We start from the raw sequence: 27,573 nt of genomic DNA, 5'->3' as shown, positions 1-27,573 counted from the left end.
CCGCCCACCTCAGCCTCCCAGAGTGCTAGGATTACAGGCGTGAGCCACCGCGCCCGGCCTGGGAGGCTTCTTTCTATAGAGGAGGGTGGGAATGGCCCCTTCTCAAGTCAGCCCGCCTACTCCAGCTACAGAGTGCGTCTCCCCAGAGACAGTCCATACGGCCGGATTCTCGCATTTCCTTCCAGAGCAAGCTATCTGTACATGGACATGAGGAAACAAGTATATATGTTTTATAAGTATATGTATTTTATAAGAATGATGTTAATGAGCAGAATCAATAGAAAAAATCAATACAAAGCAGGTGAATAAGAAGACCTTAAACTAAAAATTGTAAGCGGGGAGAAAAGGTATCAAGCTGAAGAGTGATCGCTCATCAGAAGGCAGAAATTGAACAGGAAGTCTATCCACATAAAATACAAAGATAGGCTGGGATCCCGGGTCCATCTGCCCACAAGGGTGGGCATCTCCACAAAGCTAGTGGGCATCCGCATGGAGAGTTGTGGGGGAACCTGAAACTATTGAATAAATAGGAAATTGTGGTGTCCTGCCCTCTCAGGACACTATTTACTGGAACATGGGGCACTCTATGATGACACACTCTCTCCAAGGCTCGGTGGCATTTGACCACGGTCACCTTGGGCATTTCCAGAGCCCTCCCACATTCATTTATATTATGTCAGTGAAACAGCATATTTCACCTTTCATGTGAAAAGAATATGGCACACATTGGCCCAGGAGCCTGAGCCAGAATGAAGCAGGGCTGGACCTTCTGAGAGGCACTGCCCCAGTCCCTGCCACACCCTGGCTAACCCACCTTCCTTACTGGAGAGGGTCTTGGCAGTTAATTTATGTGAGGTTGGCTTGGCATAAACCGGGACAGGACAAGAAACCGGCTAGTTCTGTGTTCAGGAAACATCAAAATTTTGCTTGGGATCAGGGAGCAAGAGCAAGTTAGAACGTGGGGTTGTCAAGTATATTCCCAAGTATATATAATGTATAAGGCACCAGGCAAACTTCTGATTTTCGGATCAGATTATGTTAGAAACATAAGATATCCACCACACAGAAAGTTGACGGCAGCACAGGACCCTGCCAATGAGCAGAGCATGAAACAATTGTGATAGATTTCAGAGATGTGAAGGGTTTGCTTCCAACTCTTATAGAAAGGAAATTTTCGCCTCTAAGTCCCCATAAAGACTCCACTGGGGAGATTCTCTCCACCTCCTGCCCTGCAGAATCTTGTGGCAATTTGGCTGATATATCCAATGAAATGTGTCAAAGAAAGAAGGAAGCTGGCTGGATGGGCAAGCAGCACTTGGTGGGGGCATCACGACTCAGGACTGGGCCCATGGGAGTGGAGATTAAGAAACAACTTCCATTTTGTCAGAGAACTCAGTTAACCCAGTTTAGGGGAAATGATGCCCAAGAGTGATCTATGGACCTGAATGTCAATACGCATTTATTGATTTACAAGGGGAAGGGGTATATTTTCTAATGACCAGAATGATGCTGTCCACTGATGGCAGACTACTTTACATTTGAAAGAATGTTGGAGCAATTATAGAAGATTGTTTACTGAACATGCAATCAGGGCAAAGATTACCTTGAAGGATAAGTTAATGCACCATCCCTGCCCCACAATATTCTTGCTGAATAGAATATACACAAAAAAATGCTGGTATCTGCCATATTTAAAATCTCCCCCTGGGATAGAGCAGGAATTAATATCATTAAATTATTATAACTCAGTTCTCTTTATATACCATATGCATATTATTGGAGACATTCCATAAATATGAATTGATTAGAGGGTGGGTCTGGGCACCTCAACTATTACTGGATATTTCCCAAATATCCTCAGTATAAAAATACTCTTTTTATAATGATGTGCAGAATAGCATTTTTTGATATATTTCTTCTATATTTTTAAACTTATTTTAAATTTACATTCAGTAAAATTCATTCTTTTAGTTCTTTGAGTTCTGACAAACACAGAGTTGAGTAACTACCACCACAATAAAAATACAAAACATCTCCATTACCTTCCCCCCAAATATTTCCTTGAGTTACACTTTTAAAATGGGTTCCTTTCATAGATGGCTAATCTTATCAATTATGTGCTGATTCTTACTGCAAGTAAAAGTGGTATATTTTCTGGCATATCTACCAATCACGGGGTCCACCAGCCTGAATATGCTGCCATTCCCAGAGTTGGACAAAAAGAAGCTTTCTAATATGCATGTCTATTTTTGCTTAGCTCGGATTAAGTTTATCAAGTTTCTTTGATCTAAGAACATGAAACAAAAAAACCAACATATATTCTAAGAACATTTCCCCCAAAGAAAGTTGGAGAAAAATTCTAACATTCTAGTTGGAGTTCCATCCACAAGAGATACATTAGCTCCGAGGGTTGCAGAAGAGAACTGCTAAGTCATATCGCCAATTCATTTCCTTCCTTTAAACGGGTCACGAGGACAGAGATAACCCCAACATGCTAGCAGTTGTTCTAGTGCTCAAATAATTACACTCACTCCTACTTTCCAGAAAGTAGGACTAGGTATTCAGCACTTAAAAACTTATCTTTCCTAAATGAAACCAGCATTAATTTTAACCCGTGCAAATTAGTAGCTGGATTTGTTGTTGTAAATTTTTTTAGAAGCTTCTTAAAAATATATAAAAATGGTATAATGGATGCTCATAATGGACAATTTAAATAGTAAAAAACTGAACTTGATTTTGTATTATGTCTTGGTGGTATTCAGCAACTTTTGAAAAAAATGTATTATGTGAATTCAATTGACTATTTCATGTGTGAACAAATCTCAACACTAATTAATATTTTCTGGCCACTTAGAGGACTCAGACCATGCCATGGGCTGACAGATTACTTTGTATAACAAAATGGGAGAAATTTGGGTTTATAAATTATATGGGGGCCAGGAGGGTATCAGAAGGGCCCTGGAGTCTGTCTGGCCACCAGGCGTATGGTCACCTCTTTTTGGCTCTACCAGTGACCCAGAGACAAGGCAGAACATTCATTTCTTCGACAACATATTGTTCCATTTGCCAGACAGGTATAGAGTCTTCTGTTCCTGTTGGTTGAAGGAATGCAGGACTGAATCATTACTTGCCAAATACCCACAGATGAAAAACTCAGTAGTGCAACTACAGATATATTACGACAATTATGTTGAAACAGTAGAATATTTATTTTTGACATTCAAAGTCTCCAGCCATTAACACAAATTCAGATAGAACTGGGGGAGCCAATAAAATCCCACTTCAGAAAAGCCTTATAACAAGACCCCTTTGCGTGAACAGAGACAGGATGACAGTCCGTCCGTGTGTCCTGCCTTCCTGCTGTCCTCCCTGCGTTTCTCTTCCAACGGCTGCTTCTTATTCTCACCCTTCTCCTTGACTCTCACCTCCTCCCTGCTTCTGTCTGTTGAGAGCAGAGCTCACAGGTAAACCACATAAGTAAACTGCCCCTGTCTCATACTATCATAAGGGAGGCCAGGGCCTCCAATAATAAAACGGAACATTTTCCGATGAAACGTTAGAAAGCTTCAAGGAATAAAGAACATATTTTCTGTCTTTGATGTGAGAGCGAATATTCTTTCATGAATGTCAGGATGAACAGAAATCAGTGTCCTGGAGTAGAGATAACAGATCTGCCCCTGGCATGCTGACTCATTGTGACTCTTCTAACAGCATTTACTGGAATGACCTTCAATTTGAATGAGAACCACAAAATACCAGTAATTTTATCTGGGGAATATTTATATTTTGGTATAGTAGGTGAATTCCCAATGGCAGAGCATTATTAGCAGCATTTTTCCCCCAAACTAAATATGGTTTCATCTTGGTTAGACCTTGAATCTCTAATTGGTCCTTATGGGTCAAAGAGGAGTTTTTTGTTTTGGTTTTAAAATTCATTCATCTCCTCTTTCCTCATAACTAACTCTCATGAATAATGCCAGATAAGGATGATATCTTAAGTCCCAGATTCCTTTAAAACAGATTAACACAATAGTTTCTTTTTTCAAACTATTTGCTTCTTGATGTATAGCCTATTGGATCTTGGTGATACATGGTAGAAAGCCTTAGAACATTCTCTGACTATAGCAATGAGAATGTATGATTACATGAAAGTCTTCTCCCCACGATTGGTACAAAGGGTAGACTGCTACTGATTTCCCAGACATTTCCTCTAGATGGGAGAGAGCAGGTGACCACCTACTCTTGGTTTACATTTCCCATTCTCAATCCAGGAGTCAGTCTTTCTACTCCCCACTACTCTCTGGGCTTTTTAGGAATCTGTTTCCTGGCTGAGCTGCAGAACCTGTGGCCCTTTGAAAATAGCTCCCCAGCATTAGCCAGGATTTAGGGCTTACCCTGAATCTAAGGATTTAGGGCTTACCCTGAATCTAAGTTCAGAGAATGGTGCCCTTAAAGACTGAGGAGGGTAAGCAATAGCTCACACAAGGGGTGCATATCGAGTTCTTCCCACAATAACTGCCTAAGAGCTTATGAGTGTGCTGACCTCATGAGGGACATGCCAAAAGTCACCCGCAGTCTAAACAATGTAAGTTAAGGTTGCATGCAGAAACTCTAAAAACAAGAACCATTCATTTCTTCTTTTATCCCAAAGCAGTTTATTGAGCATCTACTTTAAGCCAGGCGTGATGCTGGGGACTGGAGATACAGCAGTGAGTAAAATAAACCCAGTCCCTGTCCTCACAGTTCAGCAGGAATTGCAAGAGCTACTTCGTTAATGTTGACCCAACACTGCTCTGGAGTCTAGGACTCCTGTCCCTAGGAAGGTGACCTCTGCTATTACATTAGGGGCAATTCTTCAGCTTCTCACACACTGGCTGAAAGAGCTCACAGGACTAGCCGATCCCCTTGCTTCAGCTCCCCACTCACCAAAGCAATCTGTTATGAATGTGAGCTTGAAGATATATCTCCACAATGAGAAAGAGAGCCATAGAGAGGGAGTGGGGAAGTATTCATAAACTACAAGGTTTGCCTTCACACTGAATCAGTAAACTCATCCTGGCCACACACCCACTAGCCTCTTTGAGTGTGGTTCACCTTCACTGCTGTGATAAGACCAACTCTGGGTAAATGAGTAAAGTCTTGGTTTGGAGCTGGGAAAGCAGAGGCCCAGACACCAGTCAGTGGGTGACTCAGCACTTCAGCTTGGAAAACAGATGCAATGTCAGCCAGCATCAATCCACAGATCACAAGCCAGCCCTCCTCTTCTATCCACGCTTTCTTATCCCTCAAGGGCACCACCTTGCCTGGTGTTTAACATACTTTCTCATACACACTCTAACAACCCTATGGGGATATTCTAACTCCTTTTATGGATTTCTCATTTTATGGATGAGAAAATCAAACCTCAAAATTAATTGCTCAGTCTCCCCCAGCTGCTAACACAAAGCCAACATTCCAACCCAGAACTTCAGGCTCCAAACCAATGCTCTTTCCACTCTCCCATGGCTGCCTACTTTTACAATTCCAGTTCTTCTTTCTTTTTGTATTGTTTCAATTCATCCTGGTGAGGAACTGTGCTAGGACCTGCTGGTGTCCCCCAGGGGCTCTGGAAGCAGCCATAGATTACTGACACAGGGGGGCTGTGGCTACTTCCCTTCCCACCTCCAGGCCCCACCTGGGTCTCCTAACCAGACTGCTGTCCCCAAGCCTCTCCTGCCTCCTGCATAAGAATCCTGTAGCTGTCATGGATGCCTGTGGATCTATTTTTAAAAATAGAGGAGAGCATGTGGGTGGTGCACATTGAGGTTTTCTAGGAGTCTATTAATATTTTTGCTGAGGACACTCTGAGTTTTAACTTGACTGATTTCAAGATAGATTACCTCCTGAGGAAGATTTCCTTCCCCTACTCTTCCCTTCAACACACCCCAACCTCAATACAGGTTTGTTTTCTGGGTATTGCTGCTGTTGTTGTTGTTTTACCCCCTAGCGCTTCTCCTTCCTTATCACCCAGTGCTGAAAGTCAGGGATATTAATAACTGGCAGCAGCACTGTTGATATCTCTGTCAAGAAGGCCAAGTGGAAAGCAGATCTAGTTCTCCTTGACCTCTGTAGAGATTGGTGATGCTCCTGAAGATCTTCATGCAGAAAGGGACTGCTGTTTTAAAGCTTTGTAAAAATTTCCATGGATGGATCGTGATGTTTAAACTTCCTGGGTTACTGATTTTATTCTAGAGCATGCAGACTACTATTTTAAAGGTGGGAGAAACATCAATATACACAAAACAGAAACTGGGGAAAATTAATTTTATGACATTAAAATAGGTAAGAAATAAAACATATATATATAAAGTCTTTGCATTTGGGGACATAATTGTGCCATTTATGTTTAAAAAAACACATCATCTCTGTTCAACAATGTTTCTTTGCATTACTAGGTCAGCGGTGATAAAATAAAAATGCAAACACTGAAAATAAATATGCATTTGAGATTATCATTTTATTAGGAATACCACTCCTAATATATTAAAAGGAATCAATTAGTTGATTATGTCACAACTTAAATCAAACATTAAACAAAGGCCACAACAACTGAAATACCTTCAGTTTCAAAATTAGTGATAACATTCCATTCCAAGTAGGTAGCTTTCCGATATAAGCTATGGCACATGGTATAAAGATACCACACATCATTAGCCATGCATTTTCAAATACTTTCTTAAAAATAAAATACACAGGAAACACAGTCAGCTTTGACACATGTTCTGACATGTCTCTTTTTCACTAGTTCTCAAACTAAGCTCTCTAATATGAACTAGGAATTATTGCCTCTCTGATTCAGATCAGCATAAAACAAAGAGAGCCAGTTTGCTTTCAGATGAGTTCTTCTATGGTTTGTTATAAGCACTTACAGCCTGGAGGAGTCTTTTCCAGTCTGAGCAACCTTTCTGCAAAAAGGAACTTATCTCCGAAGGGGTTATAAAACCAACGGCAGCCAAAATGAAATTACAGAGAAAGGATCTGCCATTTTCCCTTCCAATTCAATGGGACACATTTAGCCTGTTGAAAGCCACTTATTTTTATAGGTGCAACAAATTCTTGGACCAGGGCCACACCCTCTATAACTCTATGTGAATCTGGGGATCAGGACGTGCTGAATTGCAAGCCAAGAGACGATGTAGTAAACATGAAAAGCCATCAAAGAGCCTCTGCTTCCCCATCCTCCTGCTGGTCCTTTCTGATAGCAGCAGTACCACAACTCTCATTTCAATACCTACCCACACCCCTCCGGGTCCCATAAAGCTACACATTCCATTCTCTTACTGCCCTCATCACTTCCTACAATTGCCTGGTCCTTGAGGCAGCAGTGGAAGAAGACCTAGGGTTTCAGTAAGAATTTGAGGAAGACGCAAGGCGAGGACACAGCTGGGCCTCCCACTGGCTGGATACATGAGCTCTTGCTCTTCATTACTAAGCCCCAAACCCATGGTAAGAAAGACAAGCCAGGGCTATCTTCCCACTCACATAAACACAAAGCAAACACTAACACACATTATCTTTTAGTCCTCTGTTCAATTTCACGTAACAGTTTTTAAAAATGCCCAGATATTCATATAATAAGAACATTTATTTTTCCCTCATTGAATTGTCTGTGTATGGACTTGGTAACTAAATTTTAAAAAGGCTCATTTTTGTTTTAATTGTACTGCAGTTCTCAAACCTCTCAAAAAGACACACATACAATTTTGGAATATCTGGATACTTGTAAAAACTGCATCTGCCTCACCATGAACTGCAGAAAATCACTGAAAGCTGTTGACCTTCTCACCCCTGGGACCTTCACCCCACGCTGCCTGGGGTTAGTCCAGGACCCTGTGCCTGCCCTGTCTCCAGTGGCCCTAGGCCTGACCTTGCACCTGGTCAGGCCAACTGGCTCCATGGGAGTCTCTGATGAGCAAAGGGGGTCTATCCCATTCAAACTCGGAGCACTTGGGTAGAACGGACCCTCACACGAAGTGTGGAGCCAGCCACTTGGTTCATTCTGCCAGTATCCATGTGAGGAAGATAGAAAAATGGCAAGGAGACATGTGAAAGCCTCACTGGCTCTTTCAGACATGCCTGATGTGGTTACAGGGCACAGTGAGTGGCTCAGTGGGGAAATGTCAGGCACCACAGTAGTCACCAAGGCTCCCCTTTACTTTGACACCTAGGGGAAAGGAAAGGAGAGACCCAAGTGCAGGTTTATAAGAGTCTTGGAACTTTTCCTCTGAAGTTGCTTCAGGATGAGGACTAGAATGCATATATTGCCAAGATGACTTTTTTAACACTGGGTTGCCCAATATGCTGTTCTTAATCCTGCTGATCCCATTCGCTTGATATGCCTCAGCAGCACACCTTGCTCAGAGTGGATCCTCGGAAAATATGAGATCCCAGTTGTGCATTAACATTTCTTCTACGTACCCTTGAATAGCCCCATCGTCCAGCAGCAAAGGTCTGAGTAAAGGTGTAGCAGGGAAAATGGGTTTCCTTATAGAAGAAATGACCGAAAAAGACACATTTGAATCACCCTTAGCAGATATAATCACATGTCAGATCGAAAAGCTGCGGCAGAACGTGTTCAGCTCTGACTCCTCCACTGAGTGGCTGTGTGATTGGAGCACATCACTTCATCCCTCTGGGCCTTGCTACCCTCATCTTAAATGGGGGAAGTACCAGATGAGTTCTCAGGTTTCTCTCAAACAAGGCCACTCCCACTCCCCACTACCCCTGTGGCTCTGTAGCTGGGTTTTCACTGGAGTCCAATTTGATTCGGCCCTGGGGTCCCATTCCAGGAGGCCAGTGCTTTTTCCACATTAGTAACCCGGTTTACAGGGAGAAAGAAAAGTGATGTTTGAATAACCCTGGAATAAACAAGGGTTCATATTAAACAAGTATTGCTCTTCATATATTAATACCGATAAATAGTCAAAACCCTTAATGAAAAAGAGGATTTAAAACAAAACAAAAACGCACAATAAGTTTCTTTCTCTTTAAAGGAAAATTGCCAAGGATGCAGAAGGAAATGAAGATGATCAAAGATGAGGATGTGCATTTCAACCTGGGTGTGAAGAGGACCCCCTCCTTTCCCCACTGCCTGCAGCCAGGGGCTTCCCGAGGGAAAGCTCCCCCAAGACATCCCTTCCCAGAAGCTCTCCGGGGACCCTTTTCCCAGTTCCGATATGAACCTCCTCCAGGAGATCTAGACGGATTCCCTGGGGTCTTCGAAGGAGGTGGGTCTCGGAAACGGAAGAGCATGCCCACGAAGATGCCCTACAGCCACCCTGCAGAAGAAGCCACTGTCGCCCTCCACTCTGAGGAGAGCAAAAACCACGGCCTTCCCAACCTGCCTTTGCTGTTCCCGCAGCCCCCGCGCCCCAAGTATGACTCTCAGATGATCGACCTGTGCAACGTGGGCTTCCAGTTCTACCGCAGCCTGGAGCACCTGGGGGGCAGGCCCGTCAAGCAGGAGCCCATTAAGCCCAGCGCCGTGTGGCCGCAGCCGACACCCCCTCCGTTCCTGCCCACGCCCTTCCCCTGCTACCCCAAAGTCCACCCGGGCCTCGTGTTCCCCTTGTTCGTGCCCTCGGCCTCGCCCTTCCCCTTCAGCCGGCACACCTTCCTGCCCAAGCAGCCCCCGGAGCCTCTGCTGCCCCGCAAAGCGGAGCCCCAGGAGAGCGAGGAGACCAAGCAGAAGGTGGAGAGGGTGGACGTCAACGTCCAGATTGACGACAGCTACTACGTGGACGTGGGCGGCGCGCAGAAGCGCTGGCAGTGCCCCACCTGCGAGAAGTCCTACACCTCCAAGTACAACCTGGTGACGCACATCCTGGGCCACAGCGGCATCAAGCCGCACGCGTGCACCCGCTGCGGGAAGCTCTTCAAGCAGCTCAGCCACCTGCACACCCACATGCTGACCCACCAGGGCACGCGGCCCCACAAATGCCAGGTGTGCCACAAGGCCTTCACCCAGACCAGCCACCTGAAGCGCCACATGATGCAGCACAGCGAGGTGAAGCCGCACAACTGCCGCGTGTGCGGCCGGGGCTTCGCCTACCCCAGCGAGCTCAAGGCCCACGAGGCCAAGCACGCCAGCGGGCGGGAGAACATCTGCGTGGAGTGCGGCCTCGACTTCCCCACCCTGGCCCAGCTGAAGAGGCACCTCACCACGCACCGCGGCCCCATCCAGTACAACTGCTCTGAGTGCGACAAGTCCTTCCAGTACCCGAGCCAGCTGCAGAACCACATGATGAAGCACAAGGACATCCGGCCCTACATCTGCTCCGAGTGCGGCATGGAGTTCGTGCAGCCCCACCACCTCAAGCAGCACTCCCTCACCCACAAGGTACTGCGGGGCCGCGGGGGACACCCGCGCTGCTCCCCGCCTCTGACCCTGAGGAGCTCTCACCCTGGCCATGCGGCTTCCCTTACCCCAGCCCTGAGGTCCTTCCTTCGCTTTAAATAGGGAGGAACGATGAGGCTAGAGACCATACATTCATCAAACCCTTTCCCCATCTAGCCTTCCAGAGTCTAAGGCAGCCTAGAGATAAATAATGCAGACATTTGGAGCAGAGGATGAGGAAGGATGAAGGAAACAGCTGCTTATTGTGCTGTTGCTTCCCAGCCCCCAGGAATCCCCACAGTTCAGTTTCTAGAAGCTTCATCTAGGGCACTAGCACAGATCACCTCTGTGCCTGGGATGTACCAGTGAGAGCCTTCTTTTAGAAAATTCTTAGTCTTTTGCTGTCTAAGCAGTGGCTACCTTTGGTTTGTTTTCTCCCTCAGCTGTGAGACCTGCTTCATATGCAGGGTCTCTGGGGGGAACAGAGCTTGGCCAAGTCCAGCAGAGCCTGTGCTTCCCTGGGCTGCACCCCTTCCTGGTTGGGTTCAGTGTCTTGTGGTTTGTATTGCAGGAGGCAGGAGAAAGCATTCTTCTCTGTTTTGGGTTTGATTTTATCTTCCCTGCTACTCAGGTCTTCTAGGAGAAATACAGGCCCAAGAGTCTTGAGTTTAACCTAGTTTGCAACCTGGAGTCATTCAGATTGAGTTAGAACAAGGCCTTCGTGGTATCCCTGAAATCTTACCCCAGCTAAGCTGACTTGGGTCTGCTTTGAGCTTTCAAGACAGGAGTCTTGCCCCACTAACCCCTACCCTCATGCCCTTGACCTCAAGTGGTTTGCTTTGCAGGAGAGAATTTTAGCAAGCTGGAGTTTCTAAAACATTCTTTAATTCCGAAAGGTCAGCGGAGGACTTTGCCCAACCCAGATAATGTTTCTGCTCTGCTATAATGAGTTTCATTCATTAGGTTAGGACAAAACACCGGGCACTTTTCTGGCTCTGCAGCAGAGATGAAATGTGTGGCCTGCCCTACAAAAGGCACCTGTAGATAGGGGGGCGGGCCTATCGCGTGCAGGAACTATCAACAAAGGACCTAGACTGAGATTCAGCCACAAAGGGGACCATTCGCTTATTTCAGGGGCTCCTGCCTATGTGGAAAAGGAATCAAAGGTACATTTTAGAACATATAAGAGTCCATGGGATAGTAGAAAATGAAGTCAAATGGGAGAAACAGCCTGTTGTCCGAAATAAGTTTCATTCGAATTAGGAAGCAAAATACATTGTAACTAGAGGTGTCAGCCTGAGAGGTAGTATTTATTGAACACGTGCTGTATGGCAGATTTTTGTTTTCCATTTAATTCTCATTTGCTTCTCAAAAACTCTAAGAGCTACTCCTGATTTGCAGATAAGGACACCAGGGTATGGTGAGGTCACTCAGGGGTCTCTGACACCAGCACCTGAGTCTTGAACACTCTATAGTCAAGACGTTCCTTCTTCCACCCCCATAGGCTCCCTCTCTGTGATTTCACTGATCCTATCAGAGAAACAACAGCTTCCTTTGTTGCCACAGAGTTGTGTCCAGGCTCCTGTTCACTTGCATTCTAGGCCAGCACACATATGAATCTTACTTTGGATGCACAAGTCTCTCTAAAGAATTCCAAAACCAGTCATAAGTAGAGATTTTTCCTTGGTTTTCAGGACACCTGGATCATAGCCAAGCCCAAAGAAAATCTTGAAAGAAGAAATTTTGAAACCCATTAAGAAAATATATTTCTTTAATTTTATAACTCTAAAGTCACTGTTTGAGTATGCAGTGCATTTTAAAAATTCATCTTCTTAGGGAGGGCATTAAATTTAATTTTTGAAGGAGGTTGATTTCTAAATCTCTTTCTTAGCATAAATCCACACTTACCTGCAATCATCTAGACTACAGAGTGTTTGACCTGGAAAGAACCCCAAAGTTGTCACGATCCACCACTTCCATCTTGAGATGAAAAGCCTTCACCAGGAAAGGCTGCGGAAGTGATCTAAAGCTTTGCAGGCAGTAAATGGTGGGACAGAGACCTGAATCCACCTTTTAGTGCCCTGGGCTCACCAGAACTGAAGAGTGGTACTTTTTTACCATGCCCCAAATTAAAGAAATGGAAATATAGGCAGAGAGAGCCAGAGCTGAGCTTGGAATCCCTCCCTCCTTAGCCACTACGGCTATCAGGCAATATAGGTTTCATAAGGTACAGTTGTTAACTAAGTAACTTGTCCTAATCCTGGAATAATCTTCATTTTAGTGTCCTGGTTCTCTAAGTTTTTCTTCCCCAAAGTCATTCTGGGTCAAGATGTCTTACAAAGACCTTTTCAGGAAAGTGGTGGTTAATCTGGGTTAGCGAGCACTCTATTCGAGCCGAGTCCCTGGAAGTGCTCTCCGTGGAGGGCATTGATGCTAAAGTATCAGACACTCCTCCTCACACAGCAAGGAAGCTAGAAAACCTCCCGTCCTGTTTTCCAGTTCAGACAGCTATCTCCTGCCAAATTTCTCTGAGGAAAGTGGCTGGCTTAGAGGAGGCTCTATAACCATGTCACACACAGGTCAGTAGGGCCTATGGGAACCCAGGGGACCAACTCGAGAGGGTGATTATCAAGATATAATTTACTGAAGTGTGGATATATATGCTTTGTTCTTCTGGGATTTTCAAGTCACTAATGAGAACTCAAGAGGGCATTGGTTTTCAGGAGGGAAATGATAGTAATCAGTTTAGAAGATTTTACTTTTTTCATTATCATGAAAGCTGGATTATAGACTCATTTTGCATATCATTCTACAGGGCACTTACCAGAATCCTATTAATCCCCAAGAACTATTACTGTAGAATTAACCCCAGCAGCACCAAAAGCAATAGCCTTCTTTTGCTCTAGTGGTCTGGCTAGTTTATGGTTTTCAGATAAAAAAAAAAAAAAAAGATTACATAATCAATAGTTTTCAAGAAAATAGTAATTTAACAAGGCTGAAGGGTCACTATTTGAAACTCCACATCTATCACCAAGCCCTTCGTAGATTTAGGTGGCTTAGGCAAAACGAAGCCTGTAACCCCAGTGAAAGTGTGTTTCCTGTCAGCCCCCCCTTTTCTGAATCCTGTCTCCCTGCAGGGCGTAAAGGAGCACAAATGTGGGATCTGCGGGCGGGAGTTCACCCTGCTGGCCAACATGAAGCGACACGTGCTGATCCACACCAACATCCGTGCCTACCAGTGTCACCTCTGCTACAAGAGCTTCGTGCAGAAACAGACCCTCAAGGCGCACATGATTGTCCACTCGGATGTGAAGCCTTTCAAATGCAAGGTGGGCAGCGGCCTGGGGAGGACCCAGAGGGTTGTGCCAATGCCTGATGGGGAAGGGTCCCCGGGGAATCTTCTACTCTACTCATCAGTGGGACTGCTGGGGCTCAGAGTGGGTCCATGGCCAGTTCCAGGTCCCATCTGCTGTTCTGTCCCTCTGGCCACCACATCCATGCTCATGCCAGCCTGGGCCCAGAGTGCTCAGGGGTGGAGGCAGGCAGTAGGGGAAGGCCTAAGAGTGGGAGACCCATTTGGAGATGAGGTTGTTAAAGGATGAAGGTGATGTGGAGAGCTCTTGTTTAGAGAGGACAAACCAGGTGTGGCCCTCTTCCCCTTGCAAGACAGCGAGTAGGACACAGAAAGGAGCTAGAGAAGCTTCCAGCACAGTCCCTTCTCCTTCCTCCTCCTCCCCTCCTGCCTTCCTGACACTTGGGCTGAGCCATAGGTATATTTGAGGGCAGCCGCCCAGAGATGACAACAGGCATTCCAAAGCGAGCCCCTCCGAGGCCCTCAGAAGTGCTTGCTTGGGCCATGGCATAACTGCAAGCATGGTCATTTGTAGTGTTTTTCGTTTGTGCCTAAGTTCCATGTAGCACAGAGACTGAGCATCTTTGTTGAAGTCTCTGTGTCAGACTACCTTGGTTTGGTTGGGTTTTTGTTTCATCAGCTGAGAAAATGTGTGAGCCGGAGATGTGCAAAGCCCCAGGCACCGCCAGGCGTTACTGAGCATTACTCAGAAATGTCGGTGCTTCTCAGGGCTGTCCCTACACCCCAGCATTGCTTCCCTTCTCCACCTCTGCAATGAGACGGGATCTTGCTCGTGATTGGGTTTAATTCAAGTAACGTACTGGCGAGGGTCGCCCTGTCATGAAGAGCGCTGAGCGGGTAGAAGAGGGAAAACACCACATTCACATGGCATTAGAGCCCATCTGCTCCAACTGCAAGTTTTCTTTCTCTCGCACTGTGTCTGACGGGTCCAAACGCTGCTCTCTGTTGATCCATATTCCTGAAGCCGGGTCCCCTGCTTCCAGGGGCTGTTCCTGCTATAATCTCTGCAGCGTGTCCCTGCTGAAGGAATCCCCTGTGAAGCTGACTTCTTTCCTGTGTTGGCAACTCTCGGATGGGGTGAGGGGTCAGCAAGCAGAGCTTCCCTAGACCTGTGCGGGCATTGTCCAGAGGGGGGAGATGGAGGCTTCTCCCTCCAGCCCTTTTCCTGCCACCCACTTCTGTTTCCCCTCCTTTTCTTCAAGTTTCCAGTGGCTTGAAAGTCAATTTATGTCCATCTAAAGGGGGAGTAAGCTGCTGTGTGCAGGATGGACGACGTAATTTTCAGGGCCTCTGCAAAATGGAAATGCAAGACCCCATGTTCCAACATTATTAGGAATTTCAGATGATGAAAGCAGAGCATTAAACCAAACTGAGGACCCCTTGAGTATGGACGCTGTGCTGCATGCCCACACAGCCAGCCCTGGCTAGACTCTACAGACCACCTCTTCTTTCTCTCTTTGGGCACTTCTTTGATTTTTTTTCCCCGTCATTGAGCCTCAGAGCACTTCCCATTTAACAGGACTGCAAGGGGTTTAATGTCTCCTACAATGGAAGTTTACTCTTGAGCTTCAAGCATGAACTGTATTTTTCATCTCATGGACTGGTGATGGAGTAAAGTTGTGAAAACATGAAGGGAGGCATTAGCATGGTTTATAGTCCCCTAAAAATCCACACCTGTCCAGTCCAGCCATCTCCCACCTCCACTTCATCAATTCTGGTCCAGCAGTAGGTGGTACAACCAGGCAGAAAATGTCCCTGAAATGTAAGGATATGTCAGGGGCAGAGCCAATGCAGGCTGTGTATGATTTGGGGGCACAGAGGCAGTTCTGCTTCTCTACCCTCAGGGGAGCCTGGAGGATTTCTTGGCCAGATAGTATCTGAGGATCTAGAGGGTTCTCTCTAGTACCAGTGCACAGAAGACTGCATGGTGTGATGCAGCCTGGGCCCTAAGATGCAGTGAGGCACCCAGGTTGATGCTTCAGGCCTCCCTTCACGAACAATGCCCCCTCGTCCTCCACCCCAATGGTGGTGCACCATGCATGGCTCAAAGGTGCCTGGTGGTCAGCTTTACAGTTCAGAAACCCCGTTTTATCTCTTCTTTGAAAGTTGATTAGGCTCCGGATGTCTGGCCCACACCATCAGAACCCATAAGAGAGTAGTGTACAGTAGTTTATCAAGTAGAATGCCAGCTTTTAAACAATGCACATTTATATGTTACAATGGGAGATGGGCCCAGCACAGGAATTGGACTGGTCATTTGCAAAGGTCACTTCTTCCTGGTGGGTAAGTCCTCTCAGGAGACCACACTATATAGGTCAGGAGGCTGCCTAGAGAGTGTTATCTACCATTAGACAAAAAGAATTGGATGTAAAAGGGCATTCTTATCAAACGTAGGTGGTCCTTCTCTGTTCTTAGACATTTCTGAAACAAGAATGAGTGTCAATCACCTCGACCCAGAGCCCTCTGTCTTCTAGAAAGTGCCAAAGGCATACTGCCAGGTTCTTTCTCTCCCTGTCCCTGTCTCCTTGCAAAGTGTCACCCTGCTTGGTGTCCTCTTTGAACCATCACTGTTCTTCATTTCAAAAGCCTTTCAGAGCAGGTCTGAGTTCCCAGATAGGTAACAAAGCTCTTCATGTTTGTAAACTAGCTCCAGATCCCACTGTGAGGTGTCCTGTGGACCTGGCTTCCCATCCGTGCCATGCTGGATTCTTGGAAATCTGGCCCTGGGTGGCAGTTGCTGGGGGCGTGGGATTCAGAAGAGGGACCAAGGGCCATGTGCTCGTCGCTATGCGGCTCATGGCCATCCGAGATCAATGGTTGGCTGGCTGCTCAATGATGTTGAAGAACAGGCCCAGATGACTGCACTGGAGCTTTATTGTGGTAACAGGGAAGAGTTATTCACTTCCCACGATTGAAATGGCTGGACAGAAGAGGCAGGCCTCACTACAGACTCACTCCAAGAACTAGCTCTACCTCCTTTACTCAAAAACTCACATCAAGCAAGATTCTTTTAGTAACAGATTCTAATTTCTTGGGATTCTCACCATTAAAATTTCTCCCTCACATAAATCCCGCCTCCTGTTGCAACATGAACTGGTTCTTTCCAGCCCTGTGCTCAGTGGAAACAGCTGTCTCTAGCAAGCAGAAATGTTCGCTCACTGTGGGCTTAGGCATTAACAATAGGATGGAAAATTAGAGGAGCAGAAAGGTTTCCATTCCATGTTTCTTTTTTCTTTTTTTTCCCCTTATAAAACAGTTACTGCCCTTCTGGGCTCTTTTGCTATTGGCTCTAGTTCTGGACTCCTTGCTTCTCGGAGCCAGCTGGAGTGTTTCCACAGACCTGTGCCTGTAGACTTAAGCCACTTTTCAGAAATATGCCTCCCAGATTGTGGGTAAGCACTCCTGCGTTGATTTGGGTACTATCCTTGTAGTGGCCGCACTCCCTAACAGCAAAGAACCAGCTGCCGTCTTTGGGAAACCTGTCCAGGAAAAGCAGCAGCCATCCAGAATTTCCGGGACAAATTCTCTTTTGAGATGGGTGAAGCCGGGAGCTGCCTGAGTTATGAATCACCAGGTCATCTGCAGCCTTGTCTGCAGCAGAGAGCTGAAGGCCGGAGGGCAGAGCTGTGAGAAGAGGGATGAGGTCTCTCTCCAAAGGTCTCCACCACCCCTGCCCATCTGGCTCCGTCTTCCCCTCACGCTCTTTGATGCTCTAAGATGGGAGAAATCCGATGGGGGGCTTCGGGGGGCCCTATGCTCGGGGTCAGGGTTTTCAGGCTGGCATTGAGGGGGTTAAGGCAGTGACCAGATAGCAGCCTTTTGGCAGCAAAGCGCTCCTCAGTAGAAGGAAGGATATAGCTGTATGAACTGCCTGCTTAACAATGCCTCACATGTCCCCAGGGGCCCGCCTGCAAATAGATTTCATCTTGCTTTCTCTTGTACTTTTCAGAGCTTCCTGTTTTCTCACGGTCCTTTTGGACAGTTTACAGTCTCTCTCTCCCTCCCTCCCTCTCTCTCCCTTTGAGGAAAGGAACACCCTTCTTATGAAAAGAGAGAGAGGGAGAAGAATGCGAGGGAAGGCAGCTGAGCGGAGGAGGCCGTAGTCCTCAGCAGCAGGCTGTGGCTCTCTGACCTTTTCTCTCAGAACAGGAAAACACAGGCTTCCTGGTGCATCTCGGTTCTGAAGCTCGCATCAGGCTGCTTGGAGCGAGGTAGTGTGCTTCTTCTGGCTTTGCGGCCTCTGGCCCCAGCCCAGTGGCTGCCCGCTACCATCACCCCGTCTCCGGCCACAGCCCACCTCTGCATGGCTGCAGGCTGTCAGCACAGCCCCTGGGGCTCGTGGGAAGTGCCAGAGGGGCCTCCAGGCCCTGGACCAGGGAGGAAAATGACACCAGGAGGCCAGGACCAGGAGGCCTGGAGCAAACAGACATCTGCCAGCTATTCAAAAGGCAGACTGAGGACTGGGAGAGCCAGATAATGGGCTGCAATGGAGGACGAATCTTCTCTTTCTGTCCACACTTCCCAGGGCTGGGTCAGGCACAGCTGCTTGCATTTCTGTTGTGCCTCAAGCAGCCTGGCAGGCATGCACGCAGAGGACTCCTCATTTGGTCCTTCCTTTAATATTCTCCTCACCTACAAAGGTCTTTCCATGTAAGAGAACCTACCATGTACACCAACAATGATAGTAATAGCAACTATTTATTGTGCTTTGACTATTTGCCAAGCCCTTTACATGAATTAGCTCCTTTGATCTTCACAACAACAAATCTAAGAAACAATGATTATCAACATTTGACAGACGAGAAAAGGGAGCAAGTTCTCTATCCTTCTGTGTTCTCACCTCATCTCTCTGCCCTGACATCTCACAGCCTAATGATCCATGCAACCCATTTTTAAAGGGCAGTTCCAAATAATTCTTTCAGTTTTTTATTCAGTTTTGAGGGCCACCGCCCTCTTAGAAAGCGGGTGTCTGGAGAATCTGAGATTTGATGTCAGAGGCACACTGATGCTGCCTGTTAGCGTGAGTGTGAGTTCAAGCTGGGGACACGCTGGTTGGGATGACCACCTGCAAGACGGAATCAGTGTCCTCACCACTGCGGTGGCTTCCTGCACCAACACCCACGCCTATTTTAATCTCCACAGACCTTAGCAGGAGATGATTCAGCAAGTCCCGACATGGGCAAGCCCTGGGCTTCACATCTCTGTTGAAAGAGGCCTTGGCTTCCATGGCTGCCTTCCTCTTCCCTCCAGCCCAGCTCCCCTCCCCTCCCGCAGTGCAGTGATTCTGCGCAGAGCTCACGTCTCGAACTCCACCCAAGAGCACTGTCATTCACCATCCTCTTTGGCCTGTCTTCACCAACAGTGTCCGAGAGGTGTCTCTCTGAGTTCCACAGACATGAAATATCTCTATACGCTTATATGTTGTCACGTGAGGACCATCTTCCAAGAAAGATGTTCTGGGTAAGGACCAAAGGGCTTTGTGGGGGCTCAGAGCTGAGATGAGGGAGCTAGGTGCCTACCACCAAGATGGCAATGGAGCCCAGCTACCTCAGGTCCTGAGTGAATTGGCTTTATTCTCCTGCCACTGAGGATTTTAGCTTGCAAATTACTCTGTATAGGAGTCGTGGGGGAAGGAAGAGAGCTGCTCTTTAGCACTTTGCATGAGGTAATGATATATTCCTGACTCATTTGTTTATTTCCCCAGTCAAATACTTAGATACTTAATGAAGTGCACTGTGTGTGTAGCCCTGGGCTTGACGCTGAGGTTGGCTGCACAGAAAGGGAAGGCAGCCCTTGTATCGGAGACTTCCTGGGATGCTGTTTAGAGCCCCAGACACCACTATGATGAATGCATATCTCTGTGTGTGCAATTGGGGTTAGATGGGGGCCGGGGGCAGGTGAACTGCAGAGGCTGCACCGCCCCCAAAGTCTCAGCAGGTGTGGCAGCAACAAGCAGCTGACTGTTACCGCAGTGGTAATAGTTACCTTTCCTGTGGTGTAGGGTTGACTGAAGTGTCAGAAAATATCTAATGAAGAGCCTTTATTGTTATGTCAAAACAAAAACAAAGTGCACTCTCACATTCTTCAAGGTTAGGCTAAAATTCCATCTCCTTTATAAAACCCTTTCAGACCAGCCCAGCTCGTAATACCTCAGCAACCACAGATAATAGCTGAAAGAGAAGTTCCTCCCATCATGGGAGCCAAGTGCAGAAGGCACCCATCGCTTCCTTTCGATGACCTCTCTCTGGCCTAGAGGACCATGAGACCCCACTCATGCCTGGACTTGTGCAGTAGCCTAATCGACCTTCCAGCCTTCAGCTTCTCTCCCCCTACACACCTTGTAACTAACCACTTCCAGCTTTTTCTTTCATGAATTTTTCTGCTGCAAGATAGCTCACCCCTTTACTCACTCAACAGATGCTTTCTGAGGACCTATCATGTGTCAGGCTGATACTAGGCAGGGAATACAATAAAAAGGCAGGCAGAGCCTTGATGAATGTTTCAGCCTACTGGGTGAGAACATATCTAAGACAAATTCTGGTCACACTCAGCAATCACAACAGCAACGTCACTCCAAATAATCAGGAACCATCCCACAAACCCAGTGAGGTATACTTTTTCTAAAAATGACCCATGAATAGAAATACCTAATGTAGAATCTCCAGATTTAAAGCTTTTGTTCCTTAGCCTTGATGAAGAAGTGGATAAACTAAGCTAATAAACATCTCCATGAGAACTTTTATACATGTGCAAAACCAAGGCCCAGATTGATATATCTTAATAACTTACCTCTGTTGAGACTAAAAGAAAACAAGTATCCATCCCACACATTACTTCTCTGTGGGAAGTTGGGGTTAGACCAACTCTCTCATCCTTTCCCCTCTTGGGTCACCATTTTCCATGAGTGTGGTGCACAGGTGCGCTAGCTGCTGAGCCTGGAACCCCACCCAGTATGCCAAATTCATTCTTACTAGTAAGGAAGCAAAAGGGGGAAAAGTACTTCAAAATCCCCAAATATGAATCATTCAAAAATACAGAACCATTCATTATCCATACGTGGATTATCTGTGGCAAATGCATAATCCCAGGCTGGTTTCCTCTTACCACCCGGCATTCTTGGAGGCTAATCTCCCCGAATCATCATTTGTTAGGTCTACCCACTTTTCCAAGGCCAGCTCAACCCTGACCTCCACAGCCACCTGAAGAAAATGTTGCCTTCATTAATAAAAATCCAATCCAGAATCCCCAGCGTTGTCCTGAAAATATAGCTCAGTGAGAAAGCAGAACTGATGTAAGTGTCAGAGGATGCTACACCTCGAGTCCTCTCTCCCTGGCATCTCTCTCCACACATTGCTGTCCCAGCTACACTGGCCTCTGAGGTTGGGGAGGGAAGGAGAATGCTCCTCCCTAAACACTCTGCTCCAAGCACAAACACAAAATCCTCCCAGCACAGCCTAGGAAGTGCTAGAGTTTCCAAACTCTGCTCTACTAAGGCTTGGAGACAATAAAAGCACCCCCCTCGCCCAAGTAGCTACTTCTGGTTTACACTTTCTGCATCTGCTTACGTTGCCCTTGAAAAAAGGTTCTGCTTTTCCAAAAGAAGTTGGAGGACCACTGTTGTGGTCCATCATGTATTTGCACGTTGATGGAAATAGAAATGATGAAAAAGGCTAGGCGCAGTGGCTCATGCCTGTAATCCTAGCACTCTGGGAGGCTGAGGCAGGAGGATCACTTGAGGTCAGGAGTTTGAGACCAGCCTGAGTGAGAGCAAGACCCTCTTTTTACAAAAAATTGAAAAAATTAGATGGGTTTGGTGGTGCGCGCCTGTGATCCCAGCTACTCAGGAGGCTAAGGCGAGAGGATCGCTTGCGGCCAGGAGTTTGAGACCAGCCTGAGAAAATCCAGACCCCTGTCTCTACAAAAAATGAAAAAATTAACCAGGTGTGGTGGTGAGCGCCTGTAGTCTGTCCCAGCTACTAGGAAGGCTGAAGCAGGAGGATTGCTTGAGCTCAGGAGTTTGAGGTTGCAGTGAGCTATGATGATGCCACTGCACTCTACCCCATGTGACAGAGCAAGACTCTGTCTCAAAAAAAAAAAGAAAGAAAGAAAGAAAAGAAAAGAAATAATGAAAAAGAAAGAGATGAATAAAACATGTTTATTTATTGTTTACCCGAGGTAATACTCTTACTACATCCTAATAATTAGCAAATTTAAAAATTGGAAAAGCATTGCTTGATGCAGTCTAACAGAAGAGTTATATTGCGGGAGACACAATGTGGTGTGGTGGTTGACCCTGTGGCCTCTGGTGTCCGGTGGCCTGAGTTCCTTATCCCAGCCCCAGCACCCACTAGTTGTGTGCCTTGGCCAAGTGACTTGAGCCCTTAGCTCGCCCATCTGTAAAATGGGGGTGACAACAGTACCTGTCTCATAAGATTGGTAGGAGAATTAAATAAGATATTCCATGGCAGACTTAGAACAATGCCTTCCATGTTGTAAACGCTCCATAAATATCAAACACATGATTGTATCCTTATTAGTAAAGGCAGCATAATTTTAGTCACTGCTTTTCAGATCAGCATTTCTCCTTTTCCAAAGGTTCCATTCAGAAGAAACTTCACAAACTTTGAGATGTTTATCTTGAGTTTAAAGATTCCTGTTTTCCAGGAATAAATCTTGTGAACCCATCTTTACCTGCTCCACCCCTGAGGCTGGGCAGAATCTTGCCCCTTCCTGACTTCCATGGAAACATTTTTTTTTTTTTTTTTTTTGGAAGCAGTTTAAAATGCCAAGGTCCACACTAAGTAGAAGTGGTGTGGGCTGCAGCACTTCTGTCCGTCGTGGGCCTGGATGGGGGTTCACCCTGGCAGGGTAACCTGTGTTCTCCTTCTCTCTGTCTCCGCAGCTGTGTGGGAAGGAATTCAACCGGATGCACAACCTGATGGGCCACATGCACCTGCACTCAGACAGCAAACCCTTCAAGTGCCTCTACTGCCCGAGCAAATTCACCCTGAAGGGGAACCTGACGCGCCACATGAAGGTCAAGCACGGTGTCATGGAGCGGGGCCTTCATTCCCAAGGTAATCACTGGGCCCCGTGGAAGCCCCGTGCTGCCTATAAAGTCCAGTGGGGAACAAGTGGGAGCTGCGTTTGGGTTTATGGGGCATCGCTGTGGGAGGGAAGTTAGTCTTATCAAAAAGGGGAGCATAATTTTCCAGACCACAGCAGAGTAGCAGGAAGAGATTTATAATGCTACTAGAAGAAATATAACGCTGATATCTGCAGGAAGCAAGTAAAAGTGAATGAGAGTAAACTGGCACACAATAGTGATGCCAGCTGGTACCATTTTTGGTTCCTTTGTTCCAGACACTGCCTCAGATGCCTTGTCTCCCTTAATCTTCATGGCAACGCCAGGCTGGAGGGACTTCTGTTGTCTCTCTTTTATAGATGGGGAAACTGAGGCTTCAAGAGATTAATTTTCCCAAAGTTGCTCAACTGAAAAGTGGCAGAGTCAGGATATGAACCCAGTCCTTTCTGACTCTACAGGCTTTATTGAATCCACTTTATCACATTGCTGTTAAAGGGCATGTGATTTTCCTTTCCTTTTTAGAAAACAGGTCTGCAAGCTCCGCTGTTAGCAGAAGTGTGCTGTAGCAGGCTAGGTCTCCCCTACCCATTCACGCCCAGCGCACCCAAGGATGATTTTCCTGCTCGGGCAGGTAGGCTGATAGGCCCGTAAGCAGAGCAGGGGCGTATGTCTCCCCAGCTGAGTCCCAGCTGAACTATTGAAAAAGTCTCTCATCTTTTACCGTCTCAGTCCCAGGGCCCTTAGCAGTGAAGAGAGTATGTTCCAGATCTCCTAAATTCAGCAGGGTTGCTCCTTAGTCACTTAATCAACCAGTCCTGCAATAAACAGGCAATAAATGCACCTCTGTCCAACACAGTGAGGTATACGCAGTGGCAGATATGAGGGGAATGAGACCACCTTTTTCCTCTAGGAGGTCTGTGGGGGGAGAGAGAAGACAGTTTTACATATAATTTATAAAATCGTATTAAGTGTAATGATTCCATAAAAGATACTGTGTCATTCTCATTTAAGAGGAGACACAGGCCTCAAGGTCAAAAGCAAGTCTGAAGGCAGAACTGGGATTCCAACTCAAGAATTTCTAAATCGAGCCAGTGCTCACTACCCTAGGCAAAAACGTGGGATGCTATGTTTGTGTTTGCTACTTCTCCCACTCCCTTACCAAAGAGGGAGTCAAATGGGCACACATGTTCAGAAATCAGGTACACATATGCACATACAGCATAAAACAAAATGGTTGTAGCTTTCAGGTTTTCACAGCACCCACTGAGTTTAAGGCGACCCCTGGGTCATCACAAAACAAGGGCTGGACTTTATGCAAAAGCCCTGAAAAATTCTGGTTAAAATTAAAAAAAAAAAAAAAAAAGCAATTTTTTTCCTGAGAATGTTGTCTTCCTGAATTATTCATTGAATCTCTAGTTGCCTGAGCCACTTCCCAAGGGAGGCCTGGATTTTTCCAGAAGAGGTGAAGTGTGCTCAGTCTTCAGTACAGGAGACATACAAGGCCATGAGGAGAAAACGCTCCAGCTCAAAGCCTGGCCTGGTCACTGGGATGTACCCCACACTGACTGACGCTCAGACCCTAAAAGGCACCAAATGGCTCTGTCACTCTGGAAAATAAAGAGCATCACTATGTGTCAGAGGGTTGCTTTGAAAATGTTTAACAGACTTGCAATAATTTTAATGTTTTCATCTACAAAGGGTGTTAGCATTTTTCTTTTTACTCTAGTTTTTGAAATGGCTCAAAAATCATTAAAAAGGTCCTCCCTCTCCCCTGACAAGATTAAAGATATAAGCAGCTTCATCGCCTGACAGCACCATAAAGTCTGCAAAGTTGGGCATCAGCGCCCGGACTTTTCCTTTTTACACCCTCTCCCCAGAAGCCTGGTTGGGCTGTACCCCAGGACCCGCCCTTCTGTTTTGCCTCTTTAGCATCCCTGACTATTCCTCAGGGCCTTACAGATCCGATCAAACGACACACTACCACTCTGAAAAGCCCATCCCTACGGGCCCTCAAACGGAAATGAACACTGAGGCCCCCCAAATCACTGTGCCCAACAGCAGGGACTTTATGGGCTCCCCAGAGAAGCTCTCTGTGCCCTCTCTGCTCTGTCAGTGCACAGGGACCATGGTCATGGGGCGGCCTCCGCAGCCCCAAAGGGAATCTGTTTTCTTCAAGATGAAAATACCTTTTATTGCTTTACTTTTTTCCTTTGGAAAAATATATGCTCACTATAAAAAATGAAATAAGAAATAAATACACTAGAAGTTATTACTATAAGAAAATGTTCATCAATTTTGAGATTTCGGCATACATCCTTCCAGACATTTTTTGATAGAAATAGCTAGCTAGCTAGATAAAATTGGGTCTGCATTATAAATATATATACATACATGTGTATATATGTTTTTTACTTAAAATATATAGAGAATAGCTTTTCATGATCATTAGTAGGTTTCTGCATCACCTACACATGATTCATTGTGTGGTTATACCATTATTTATTTAACTGAACCTCTATTGTGAAATGCAAAACTCGTTTTCACAGTTTCACTATAATTAAAAATGTGGAGATAAGCAACCTTACACATACGTTTTGTGCACCTGCCTGCCTATTTTTTACAGTTTAAATTCTCAGTAGCATAATTGCTAAGTCAAAGCTTATTTTTAAAGCTTTTGGTGCATGTTGCCAAATTCACCTGAAAGGGGTTATACCGATTTAGTGTCTGTGACAAGCCTCCCGTGTCCGCACCCTTACTGGGAGTGATCTATTTTTAAATGTACAGCCAGAATACGTACGCCGGCACTGGGTCCGCACCCCACCCAGGCCCCACTTCCCTGAATTCTCGCTCTGCTCCGCTAGGTTTGGGAAGAGGGCGGATCGCCCTGGCGCAGACGGTCGGTGTCCTGCGCAGTCTGGAGCAGGAGGAACCCTTCGATCTGTCTCAGAAGCGGGGGACCAAGGGGCCGGTGTTCCAGTCGGACGGGGAGAGCGCCAGGGGCAGCCCCTGCCACGAGGACGACGACGAGGACAACTGCTACGAGGTGGAGCCCTACAGCCCTGGCCTGGGCCCCCATAGCCAGCAGCGCTGCACGCCCCAGGATCTGTCCACCAAGCCTGAGCAGGCTCCGGGGGTGCAGGAGGAAGCCTGCAAGGAGGAGGAGGAAGAGGAGGACGTGCCCAGAGAAGAGTGGGAGGAGAGGAGCAAGGGCGACCGTGGGTTGGAGGGTTGCGCCCGCAGGGATGAGAATCTCAGCCTGAGGGCTCTTCAGAGCACCCCGCGGGGCCCCTCTTTTTCTGATTACTTATACTTCAAGCACAGAGATGGAAGTTTAAAAGAATTACTGGAGAGGAAAATGGAAAAACAAGCAGTGCTTTTAGGTATCTAAGTGAACAGTTTTAAGATTACATTTGGAAAATGAGAGCGAGGCAGTTCAAATATAGCTTTCTGCATGAACTGTCATTTGCTTGGGGCTGGCGGGTAGTGCCAGTCTTCACAAATGGCTCAGACGAAAGGAGCGGAGACCGACCGTCCTAGGCAATGCAAATGCTTCTCAGGTCATTCACTGGGCCCTTGCTACTGCTAAAACATGCAGGGTCTTCTGCGGTGTGATTTTATGTAGGATAAAGAACTGTGCATATTCTTCTAGATATCTCATTGTAAGCTGATGCTGAGGTGCTTTAGAAATTCTATTTTCCTTTGACTAATATGCAATACATGGTAAATTTCTAGTTGCAAAAAATGGTGCTTGACGTGTTACCTTATTAATAACTATTTAGTTGAATTAGTGAAAGCTATAATATTTTTCCTGATAGATGAAAATATTAGTAGTTGTATATATAAAAATAGCTTTTATTAAATAACCAAAAATACCAGAAATGACCCAGGAGGATGAGCTATTAAAGAGGATGTTTTCAAGTAGTTGCTGCAGTTAGATAAAATTTCAGGAGAAGATGAACAATTATGACTCCCAGAAAAGCAGCAATACTTATATTCTGCCTGGAATACTTAGATTTTCTTGTTCTGCTTCAGCTACCTTCGTGGGGTGAGGCATTTGGAGCCTATTTTCAGATGCCCCAACAGTGCTCAGGGGCCCTGGCTCCCCAGACCACCCCTGTGTCCCAAGCAGGGCTCCCCCCTGGAGACCATGGCCACCTGGCTCCAAAGCCTCATGTCCCATAAGACAGCTGCAAGAAGTGTTGTCACCAGTGAGCAGGGCATCACTCCTCAGTGCTGGAGCTAAGGGGGCGATTTTGAGGAATTCTCCCTGAAATCTCAGCTCTGATTTATTCGGAGTATTGGAATAATCATCAGCTAATCACTGGCAAGGAAGCCTCTGGGCTGTGTTCTCAGCACTGACTATACATTGCAATCATCTGGGGAAGCCTTTTAAAAAATACTAAGGCCAGGGCCTCATCCCCTGAGATCCTGATTTAATTGGTCTGGAGTAGAGCCCCAGGAGTCCTAGTTTCCAGATTGCCCCAGGTGATTCTTCTGTGCAGCCAAGGCTGAGAAAGACTGACTGGGCTAAAATAGCACTCACCCATTCCTGTGGCTTCCAGGGCTCCTCCCAGGGACTCAGTAAATATTCCTGTTCCTGGCTTCAGATTTGTTAAGATAAGAACAGGCGACCACACAATCATACTGCTGACTTAGGCCTTCTTGCCTGTTCTGTAAGAGCCTCACAAGAAGACACACACACACACACACACACACACACACACACTAAAAAGATACACA

The 27,573-nt window shown here is 46.4% G+C and overlaps 1 protein-coding gene across 1 annotated transcript in view; it reads left to right on the top strand.

The window, feature by feature from the left end:
• The window catches only part of ZNF366 (zinc finger protein 366), a 62,280-nt gene extending 36,059 nt beyond the window's left edge, over positions 1–26,221 (top strand). Inside the window, exons 2-5 of the mRNA XM_069492625.1 lie at positions 9,033–10,378; positions 13,513–13,704; positions 22,651–22,825; positions 25,695–26,221. Coding sequence (XP_069348726.1) covers positions 9,047–10,378; positions 13,513–13,704; positions 22,651–22,825; positions 25,695–26,221 — 2,226 coding nt within the window. The 5' untranslated portion in view covers positions 9,033–9,046. The remainder of the gene's footprint in view (positions 1–9,032; positions 10,379–13,512; positions 13,705–22,650; positions 22,826–25,694) is intronic.
• Positions 26,222–27,573: the final 1,352 nt, after the last annotated feature.

This window comes from Eulemur rufifrons, chromosome 17, assembly GCF_041146395.1.
Source record: "Eulemur rufifrons isolate Redbay chromosome 17, OSU_ERuf_1, whole genome shotgun sequence".
Lineage (NCBI taxonomy): Eukaryota > Metazoa > Chordata > Mammalia > Primates > Lemuridae > Eulemur > Eulemur rufifrons.
Note: the sequence above shows the minus strand (reverse complement) of the source record. Positions and strands in the feature narration are given on the sequence as shown.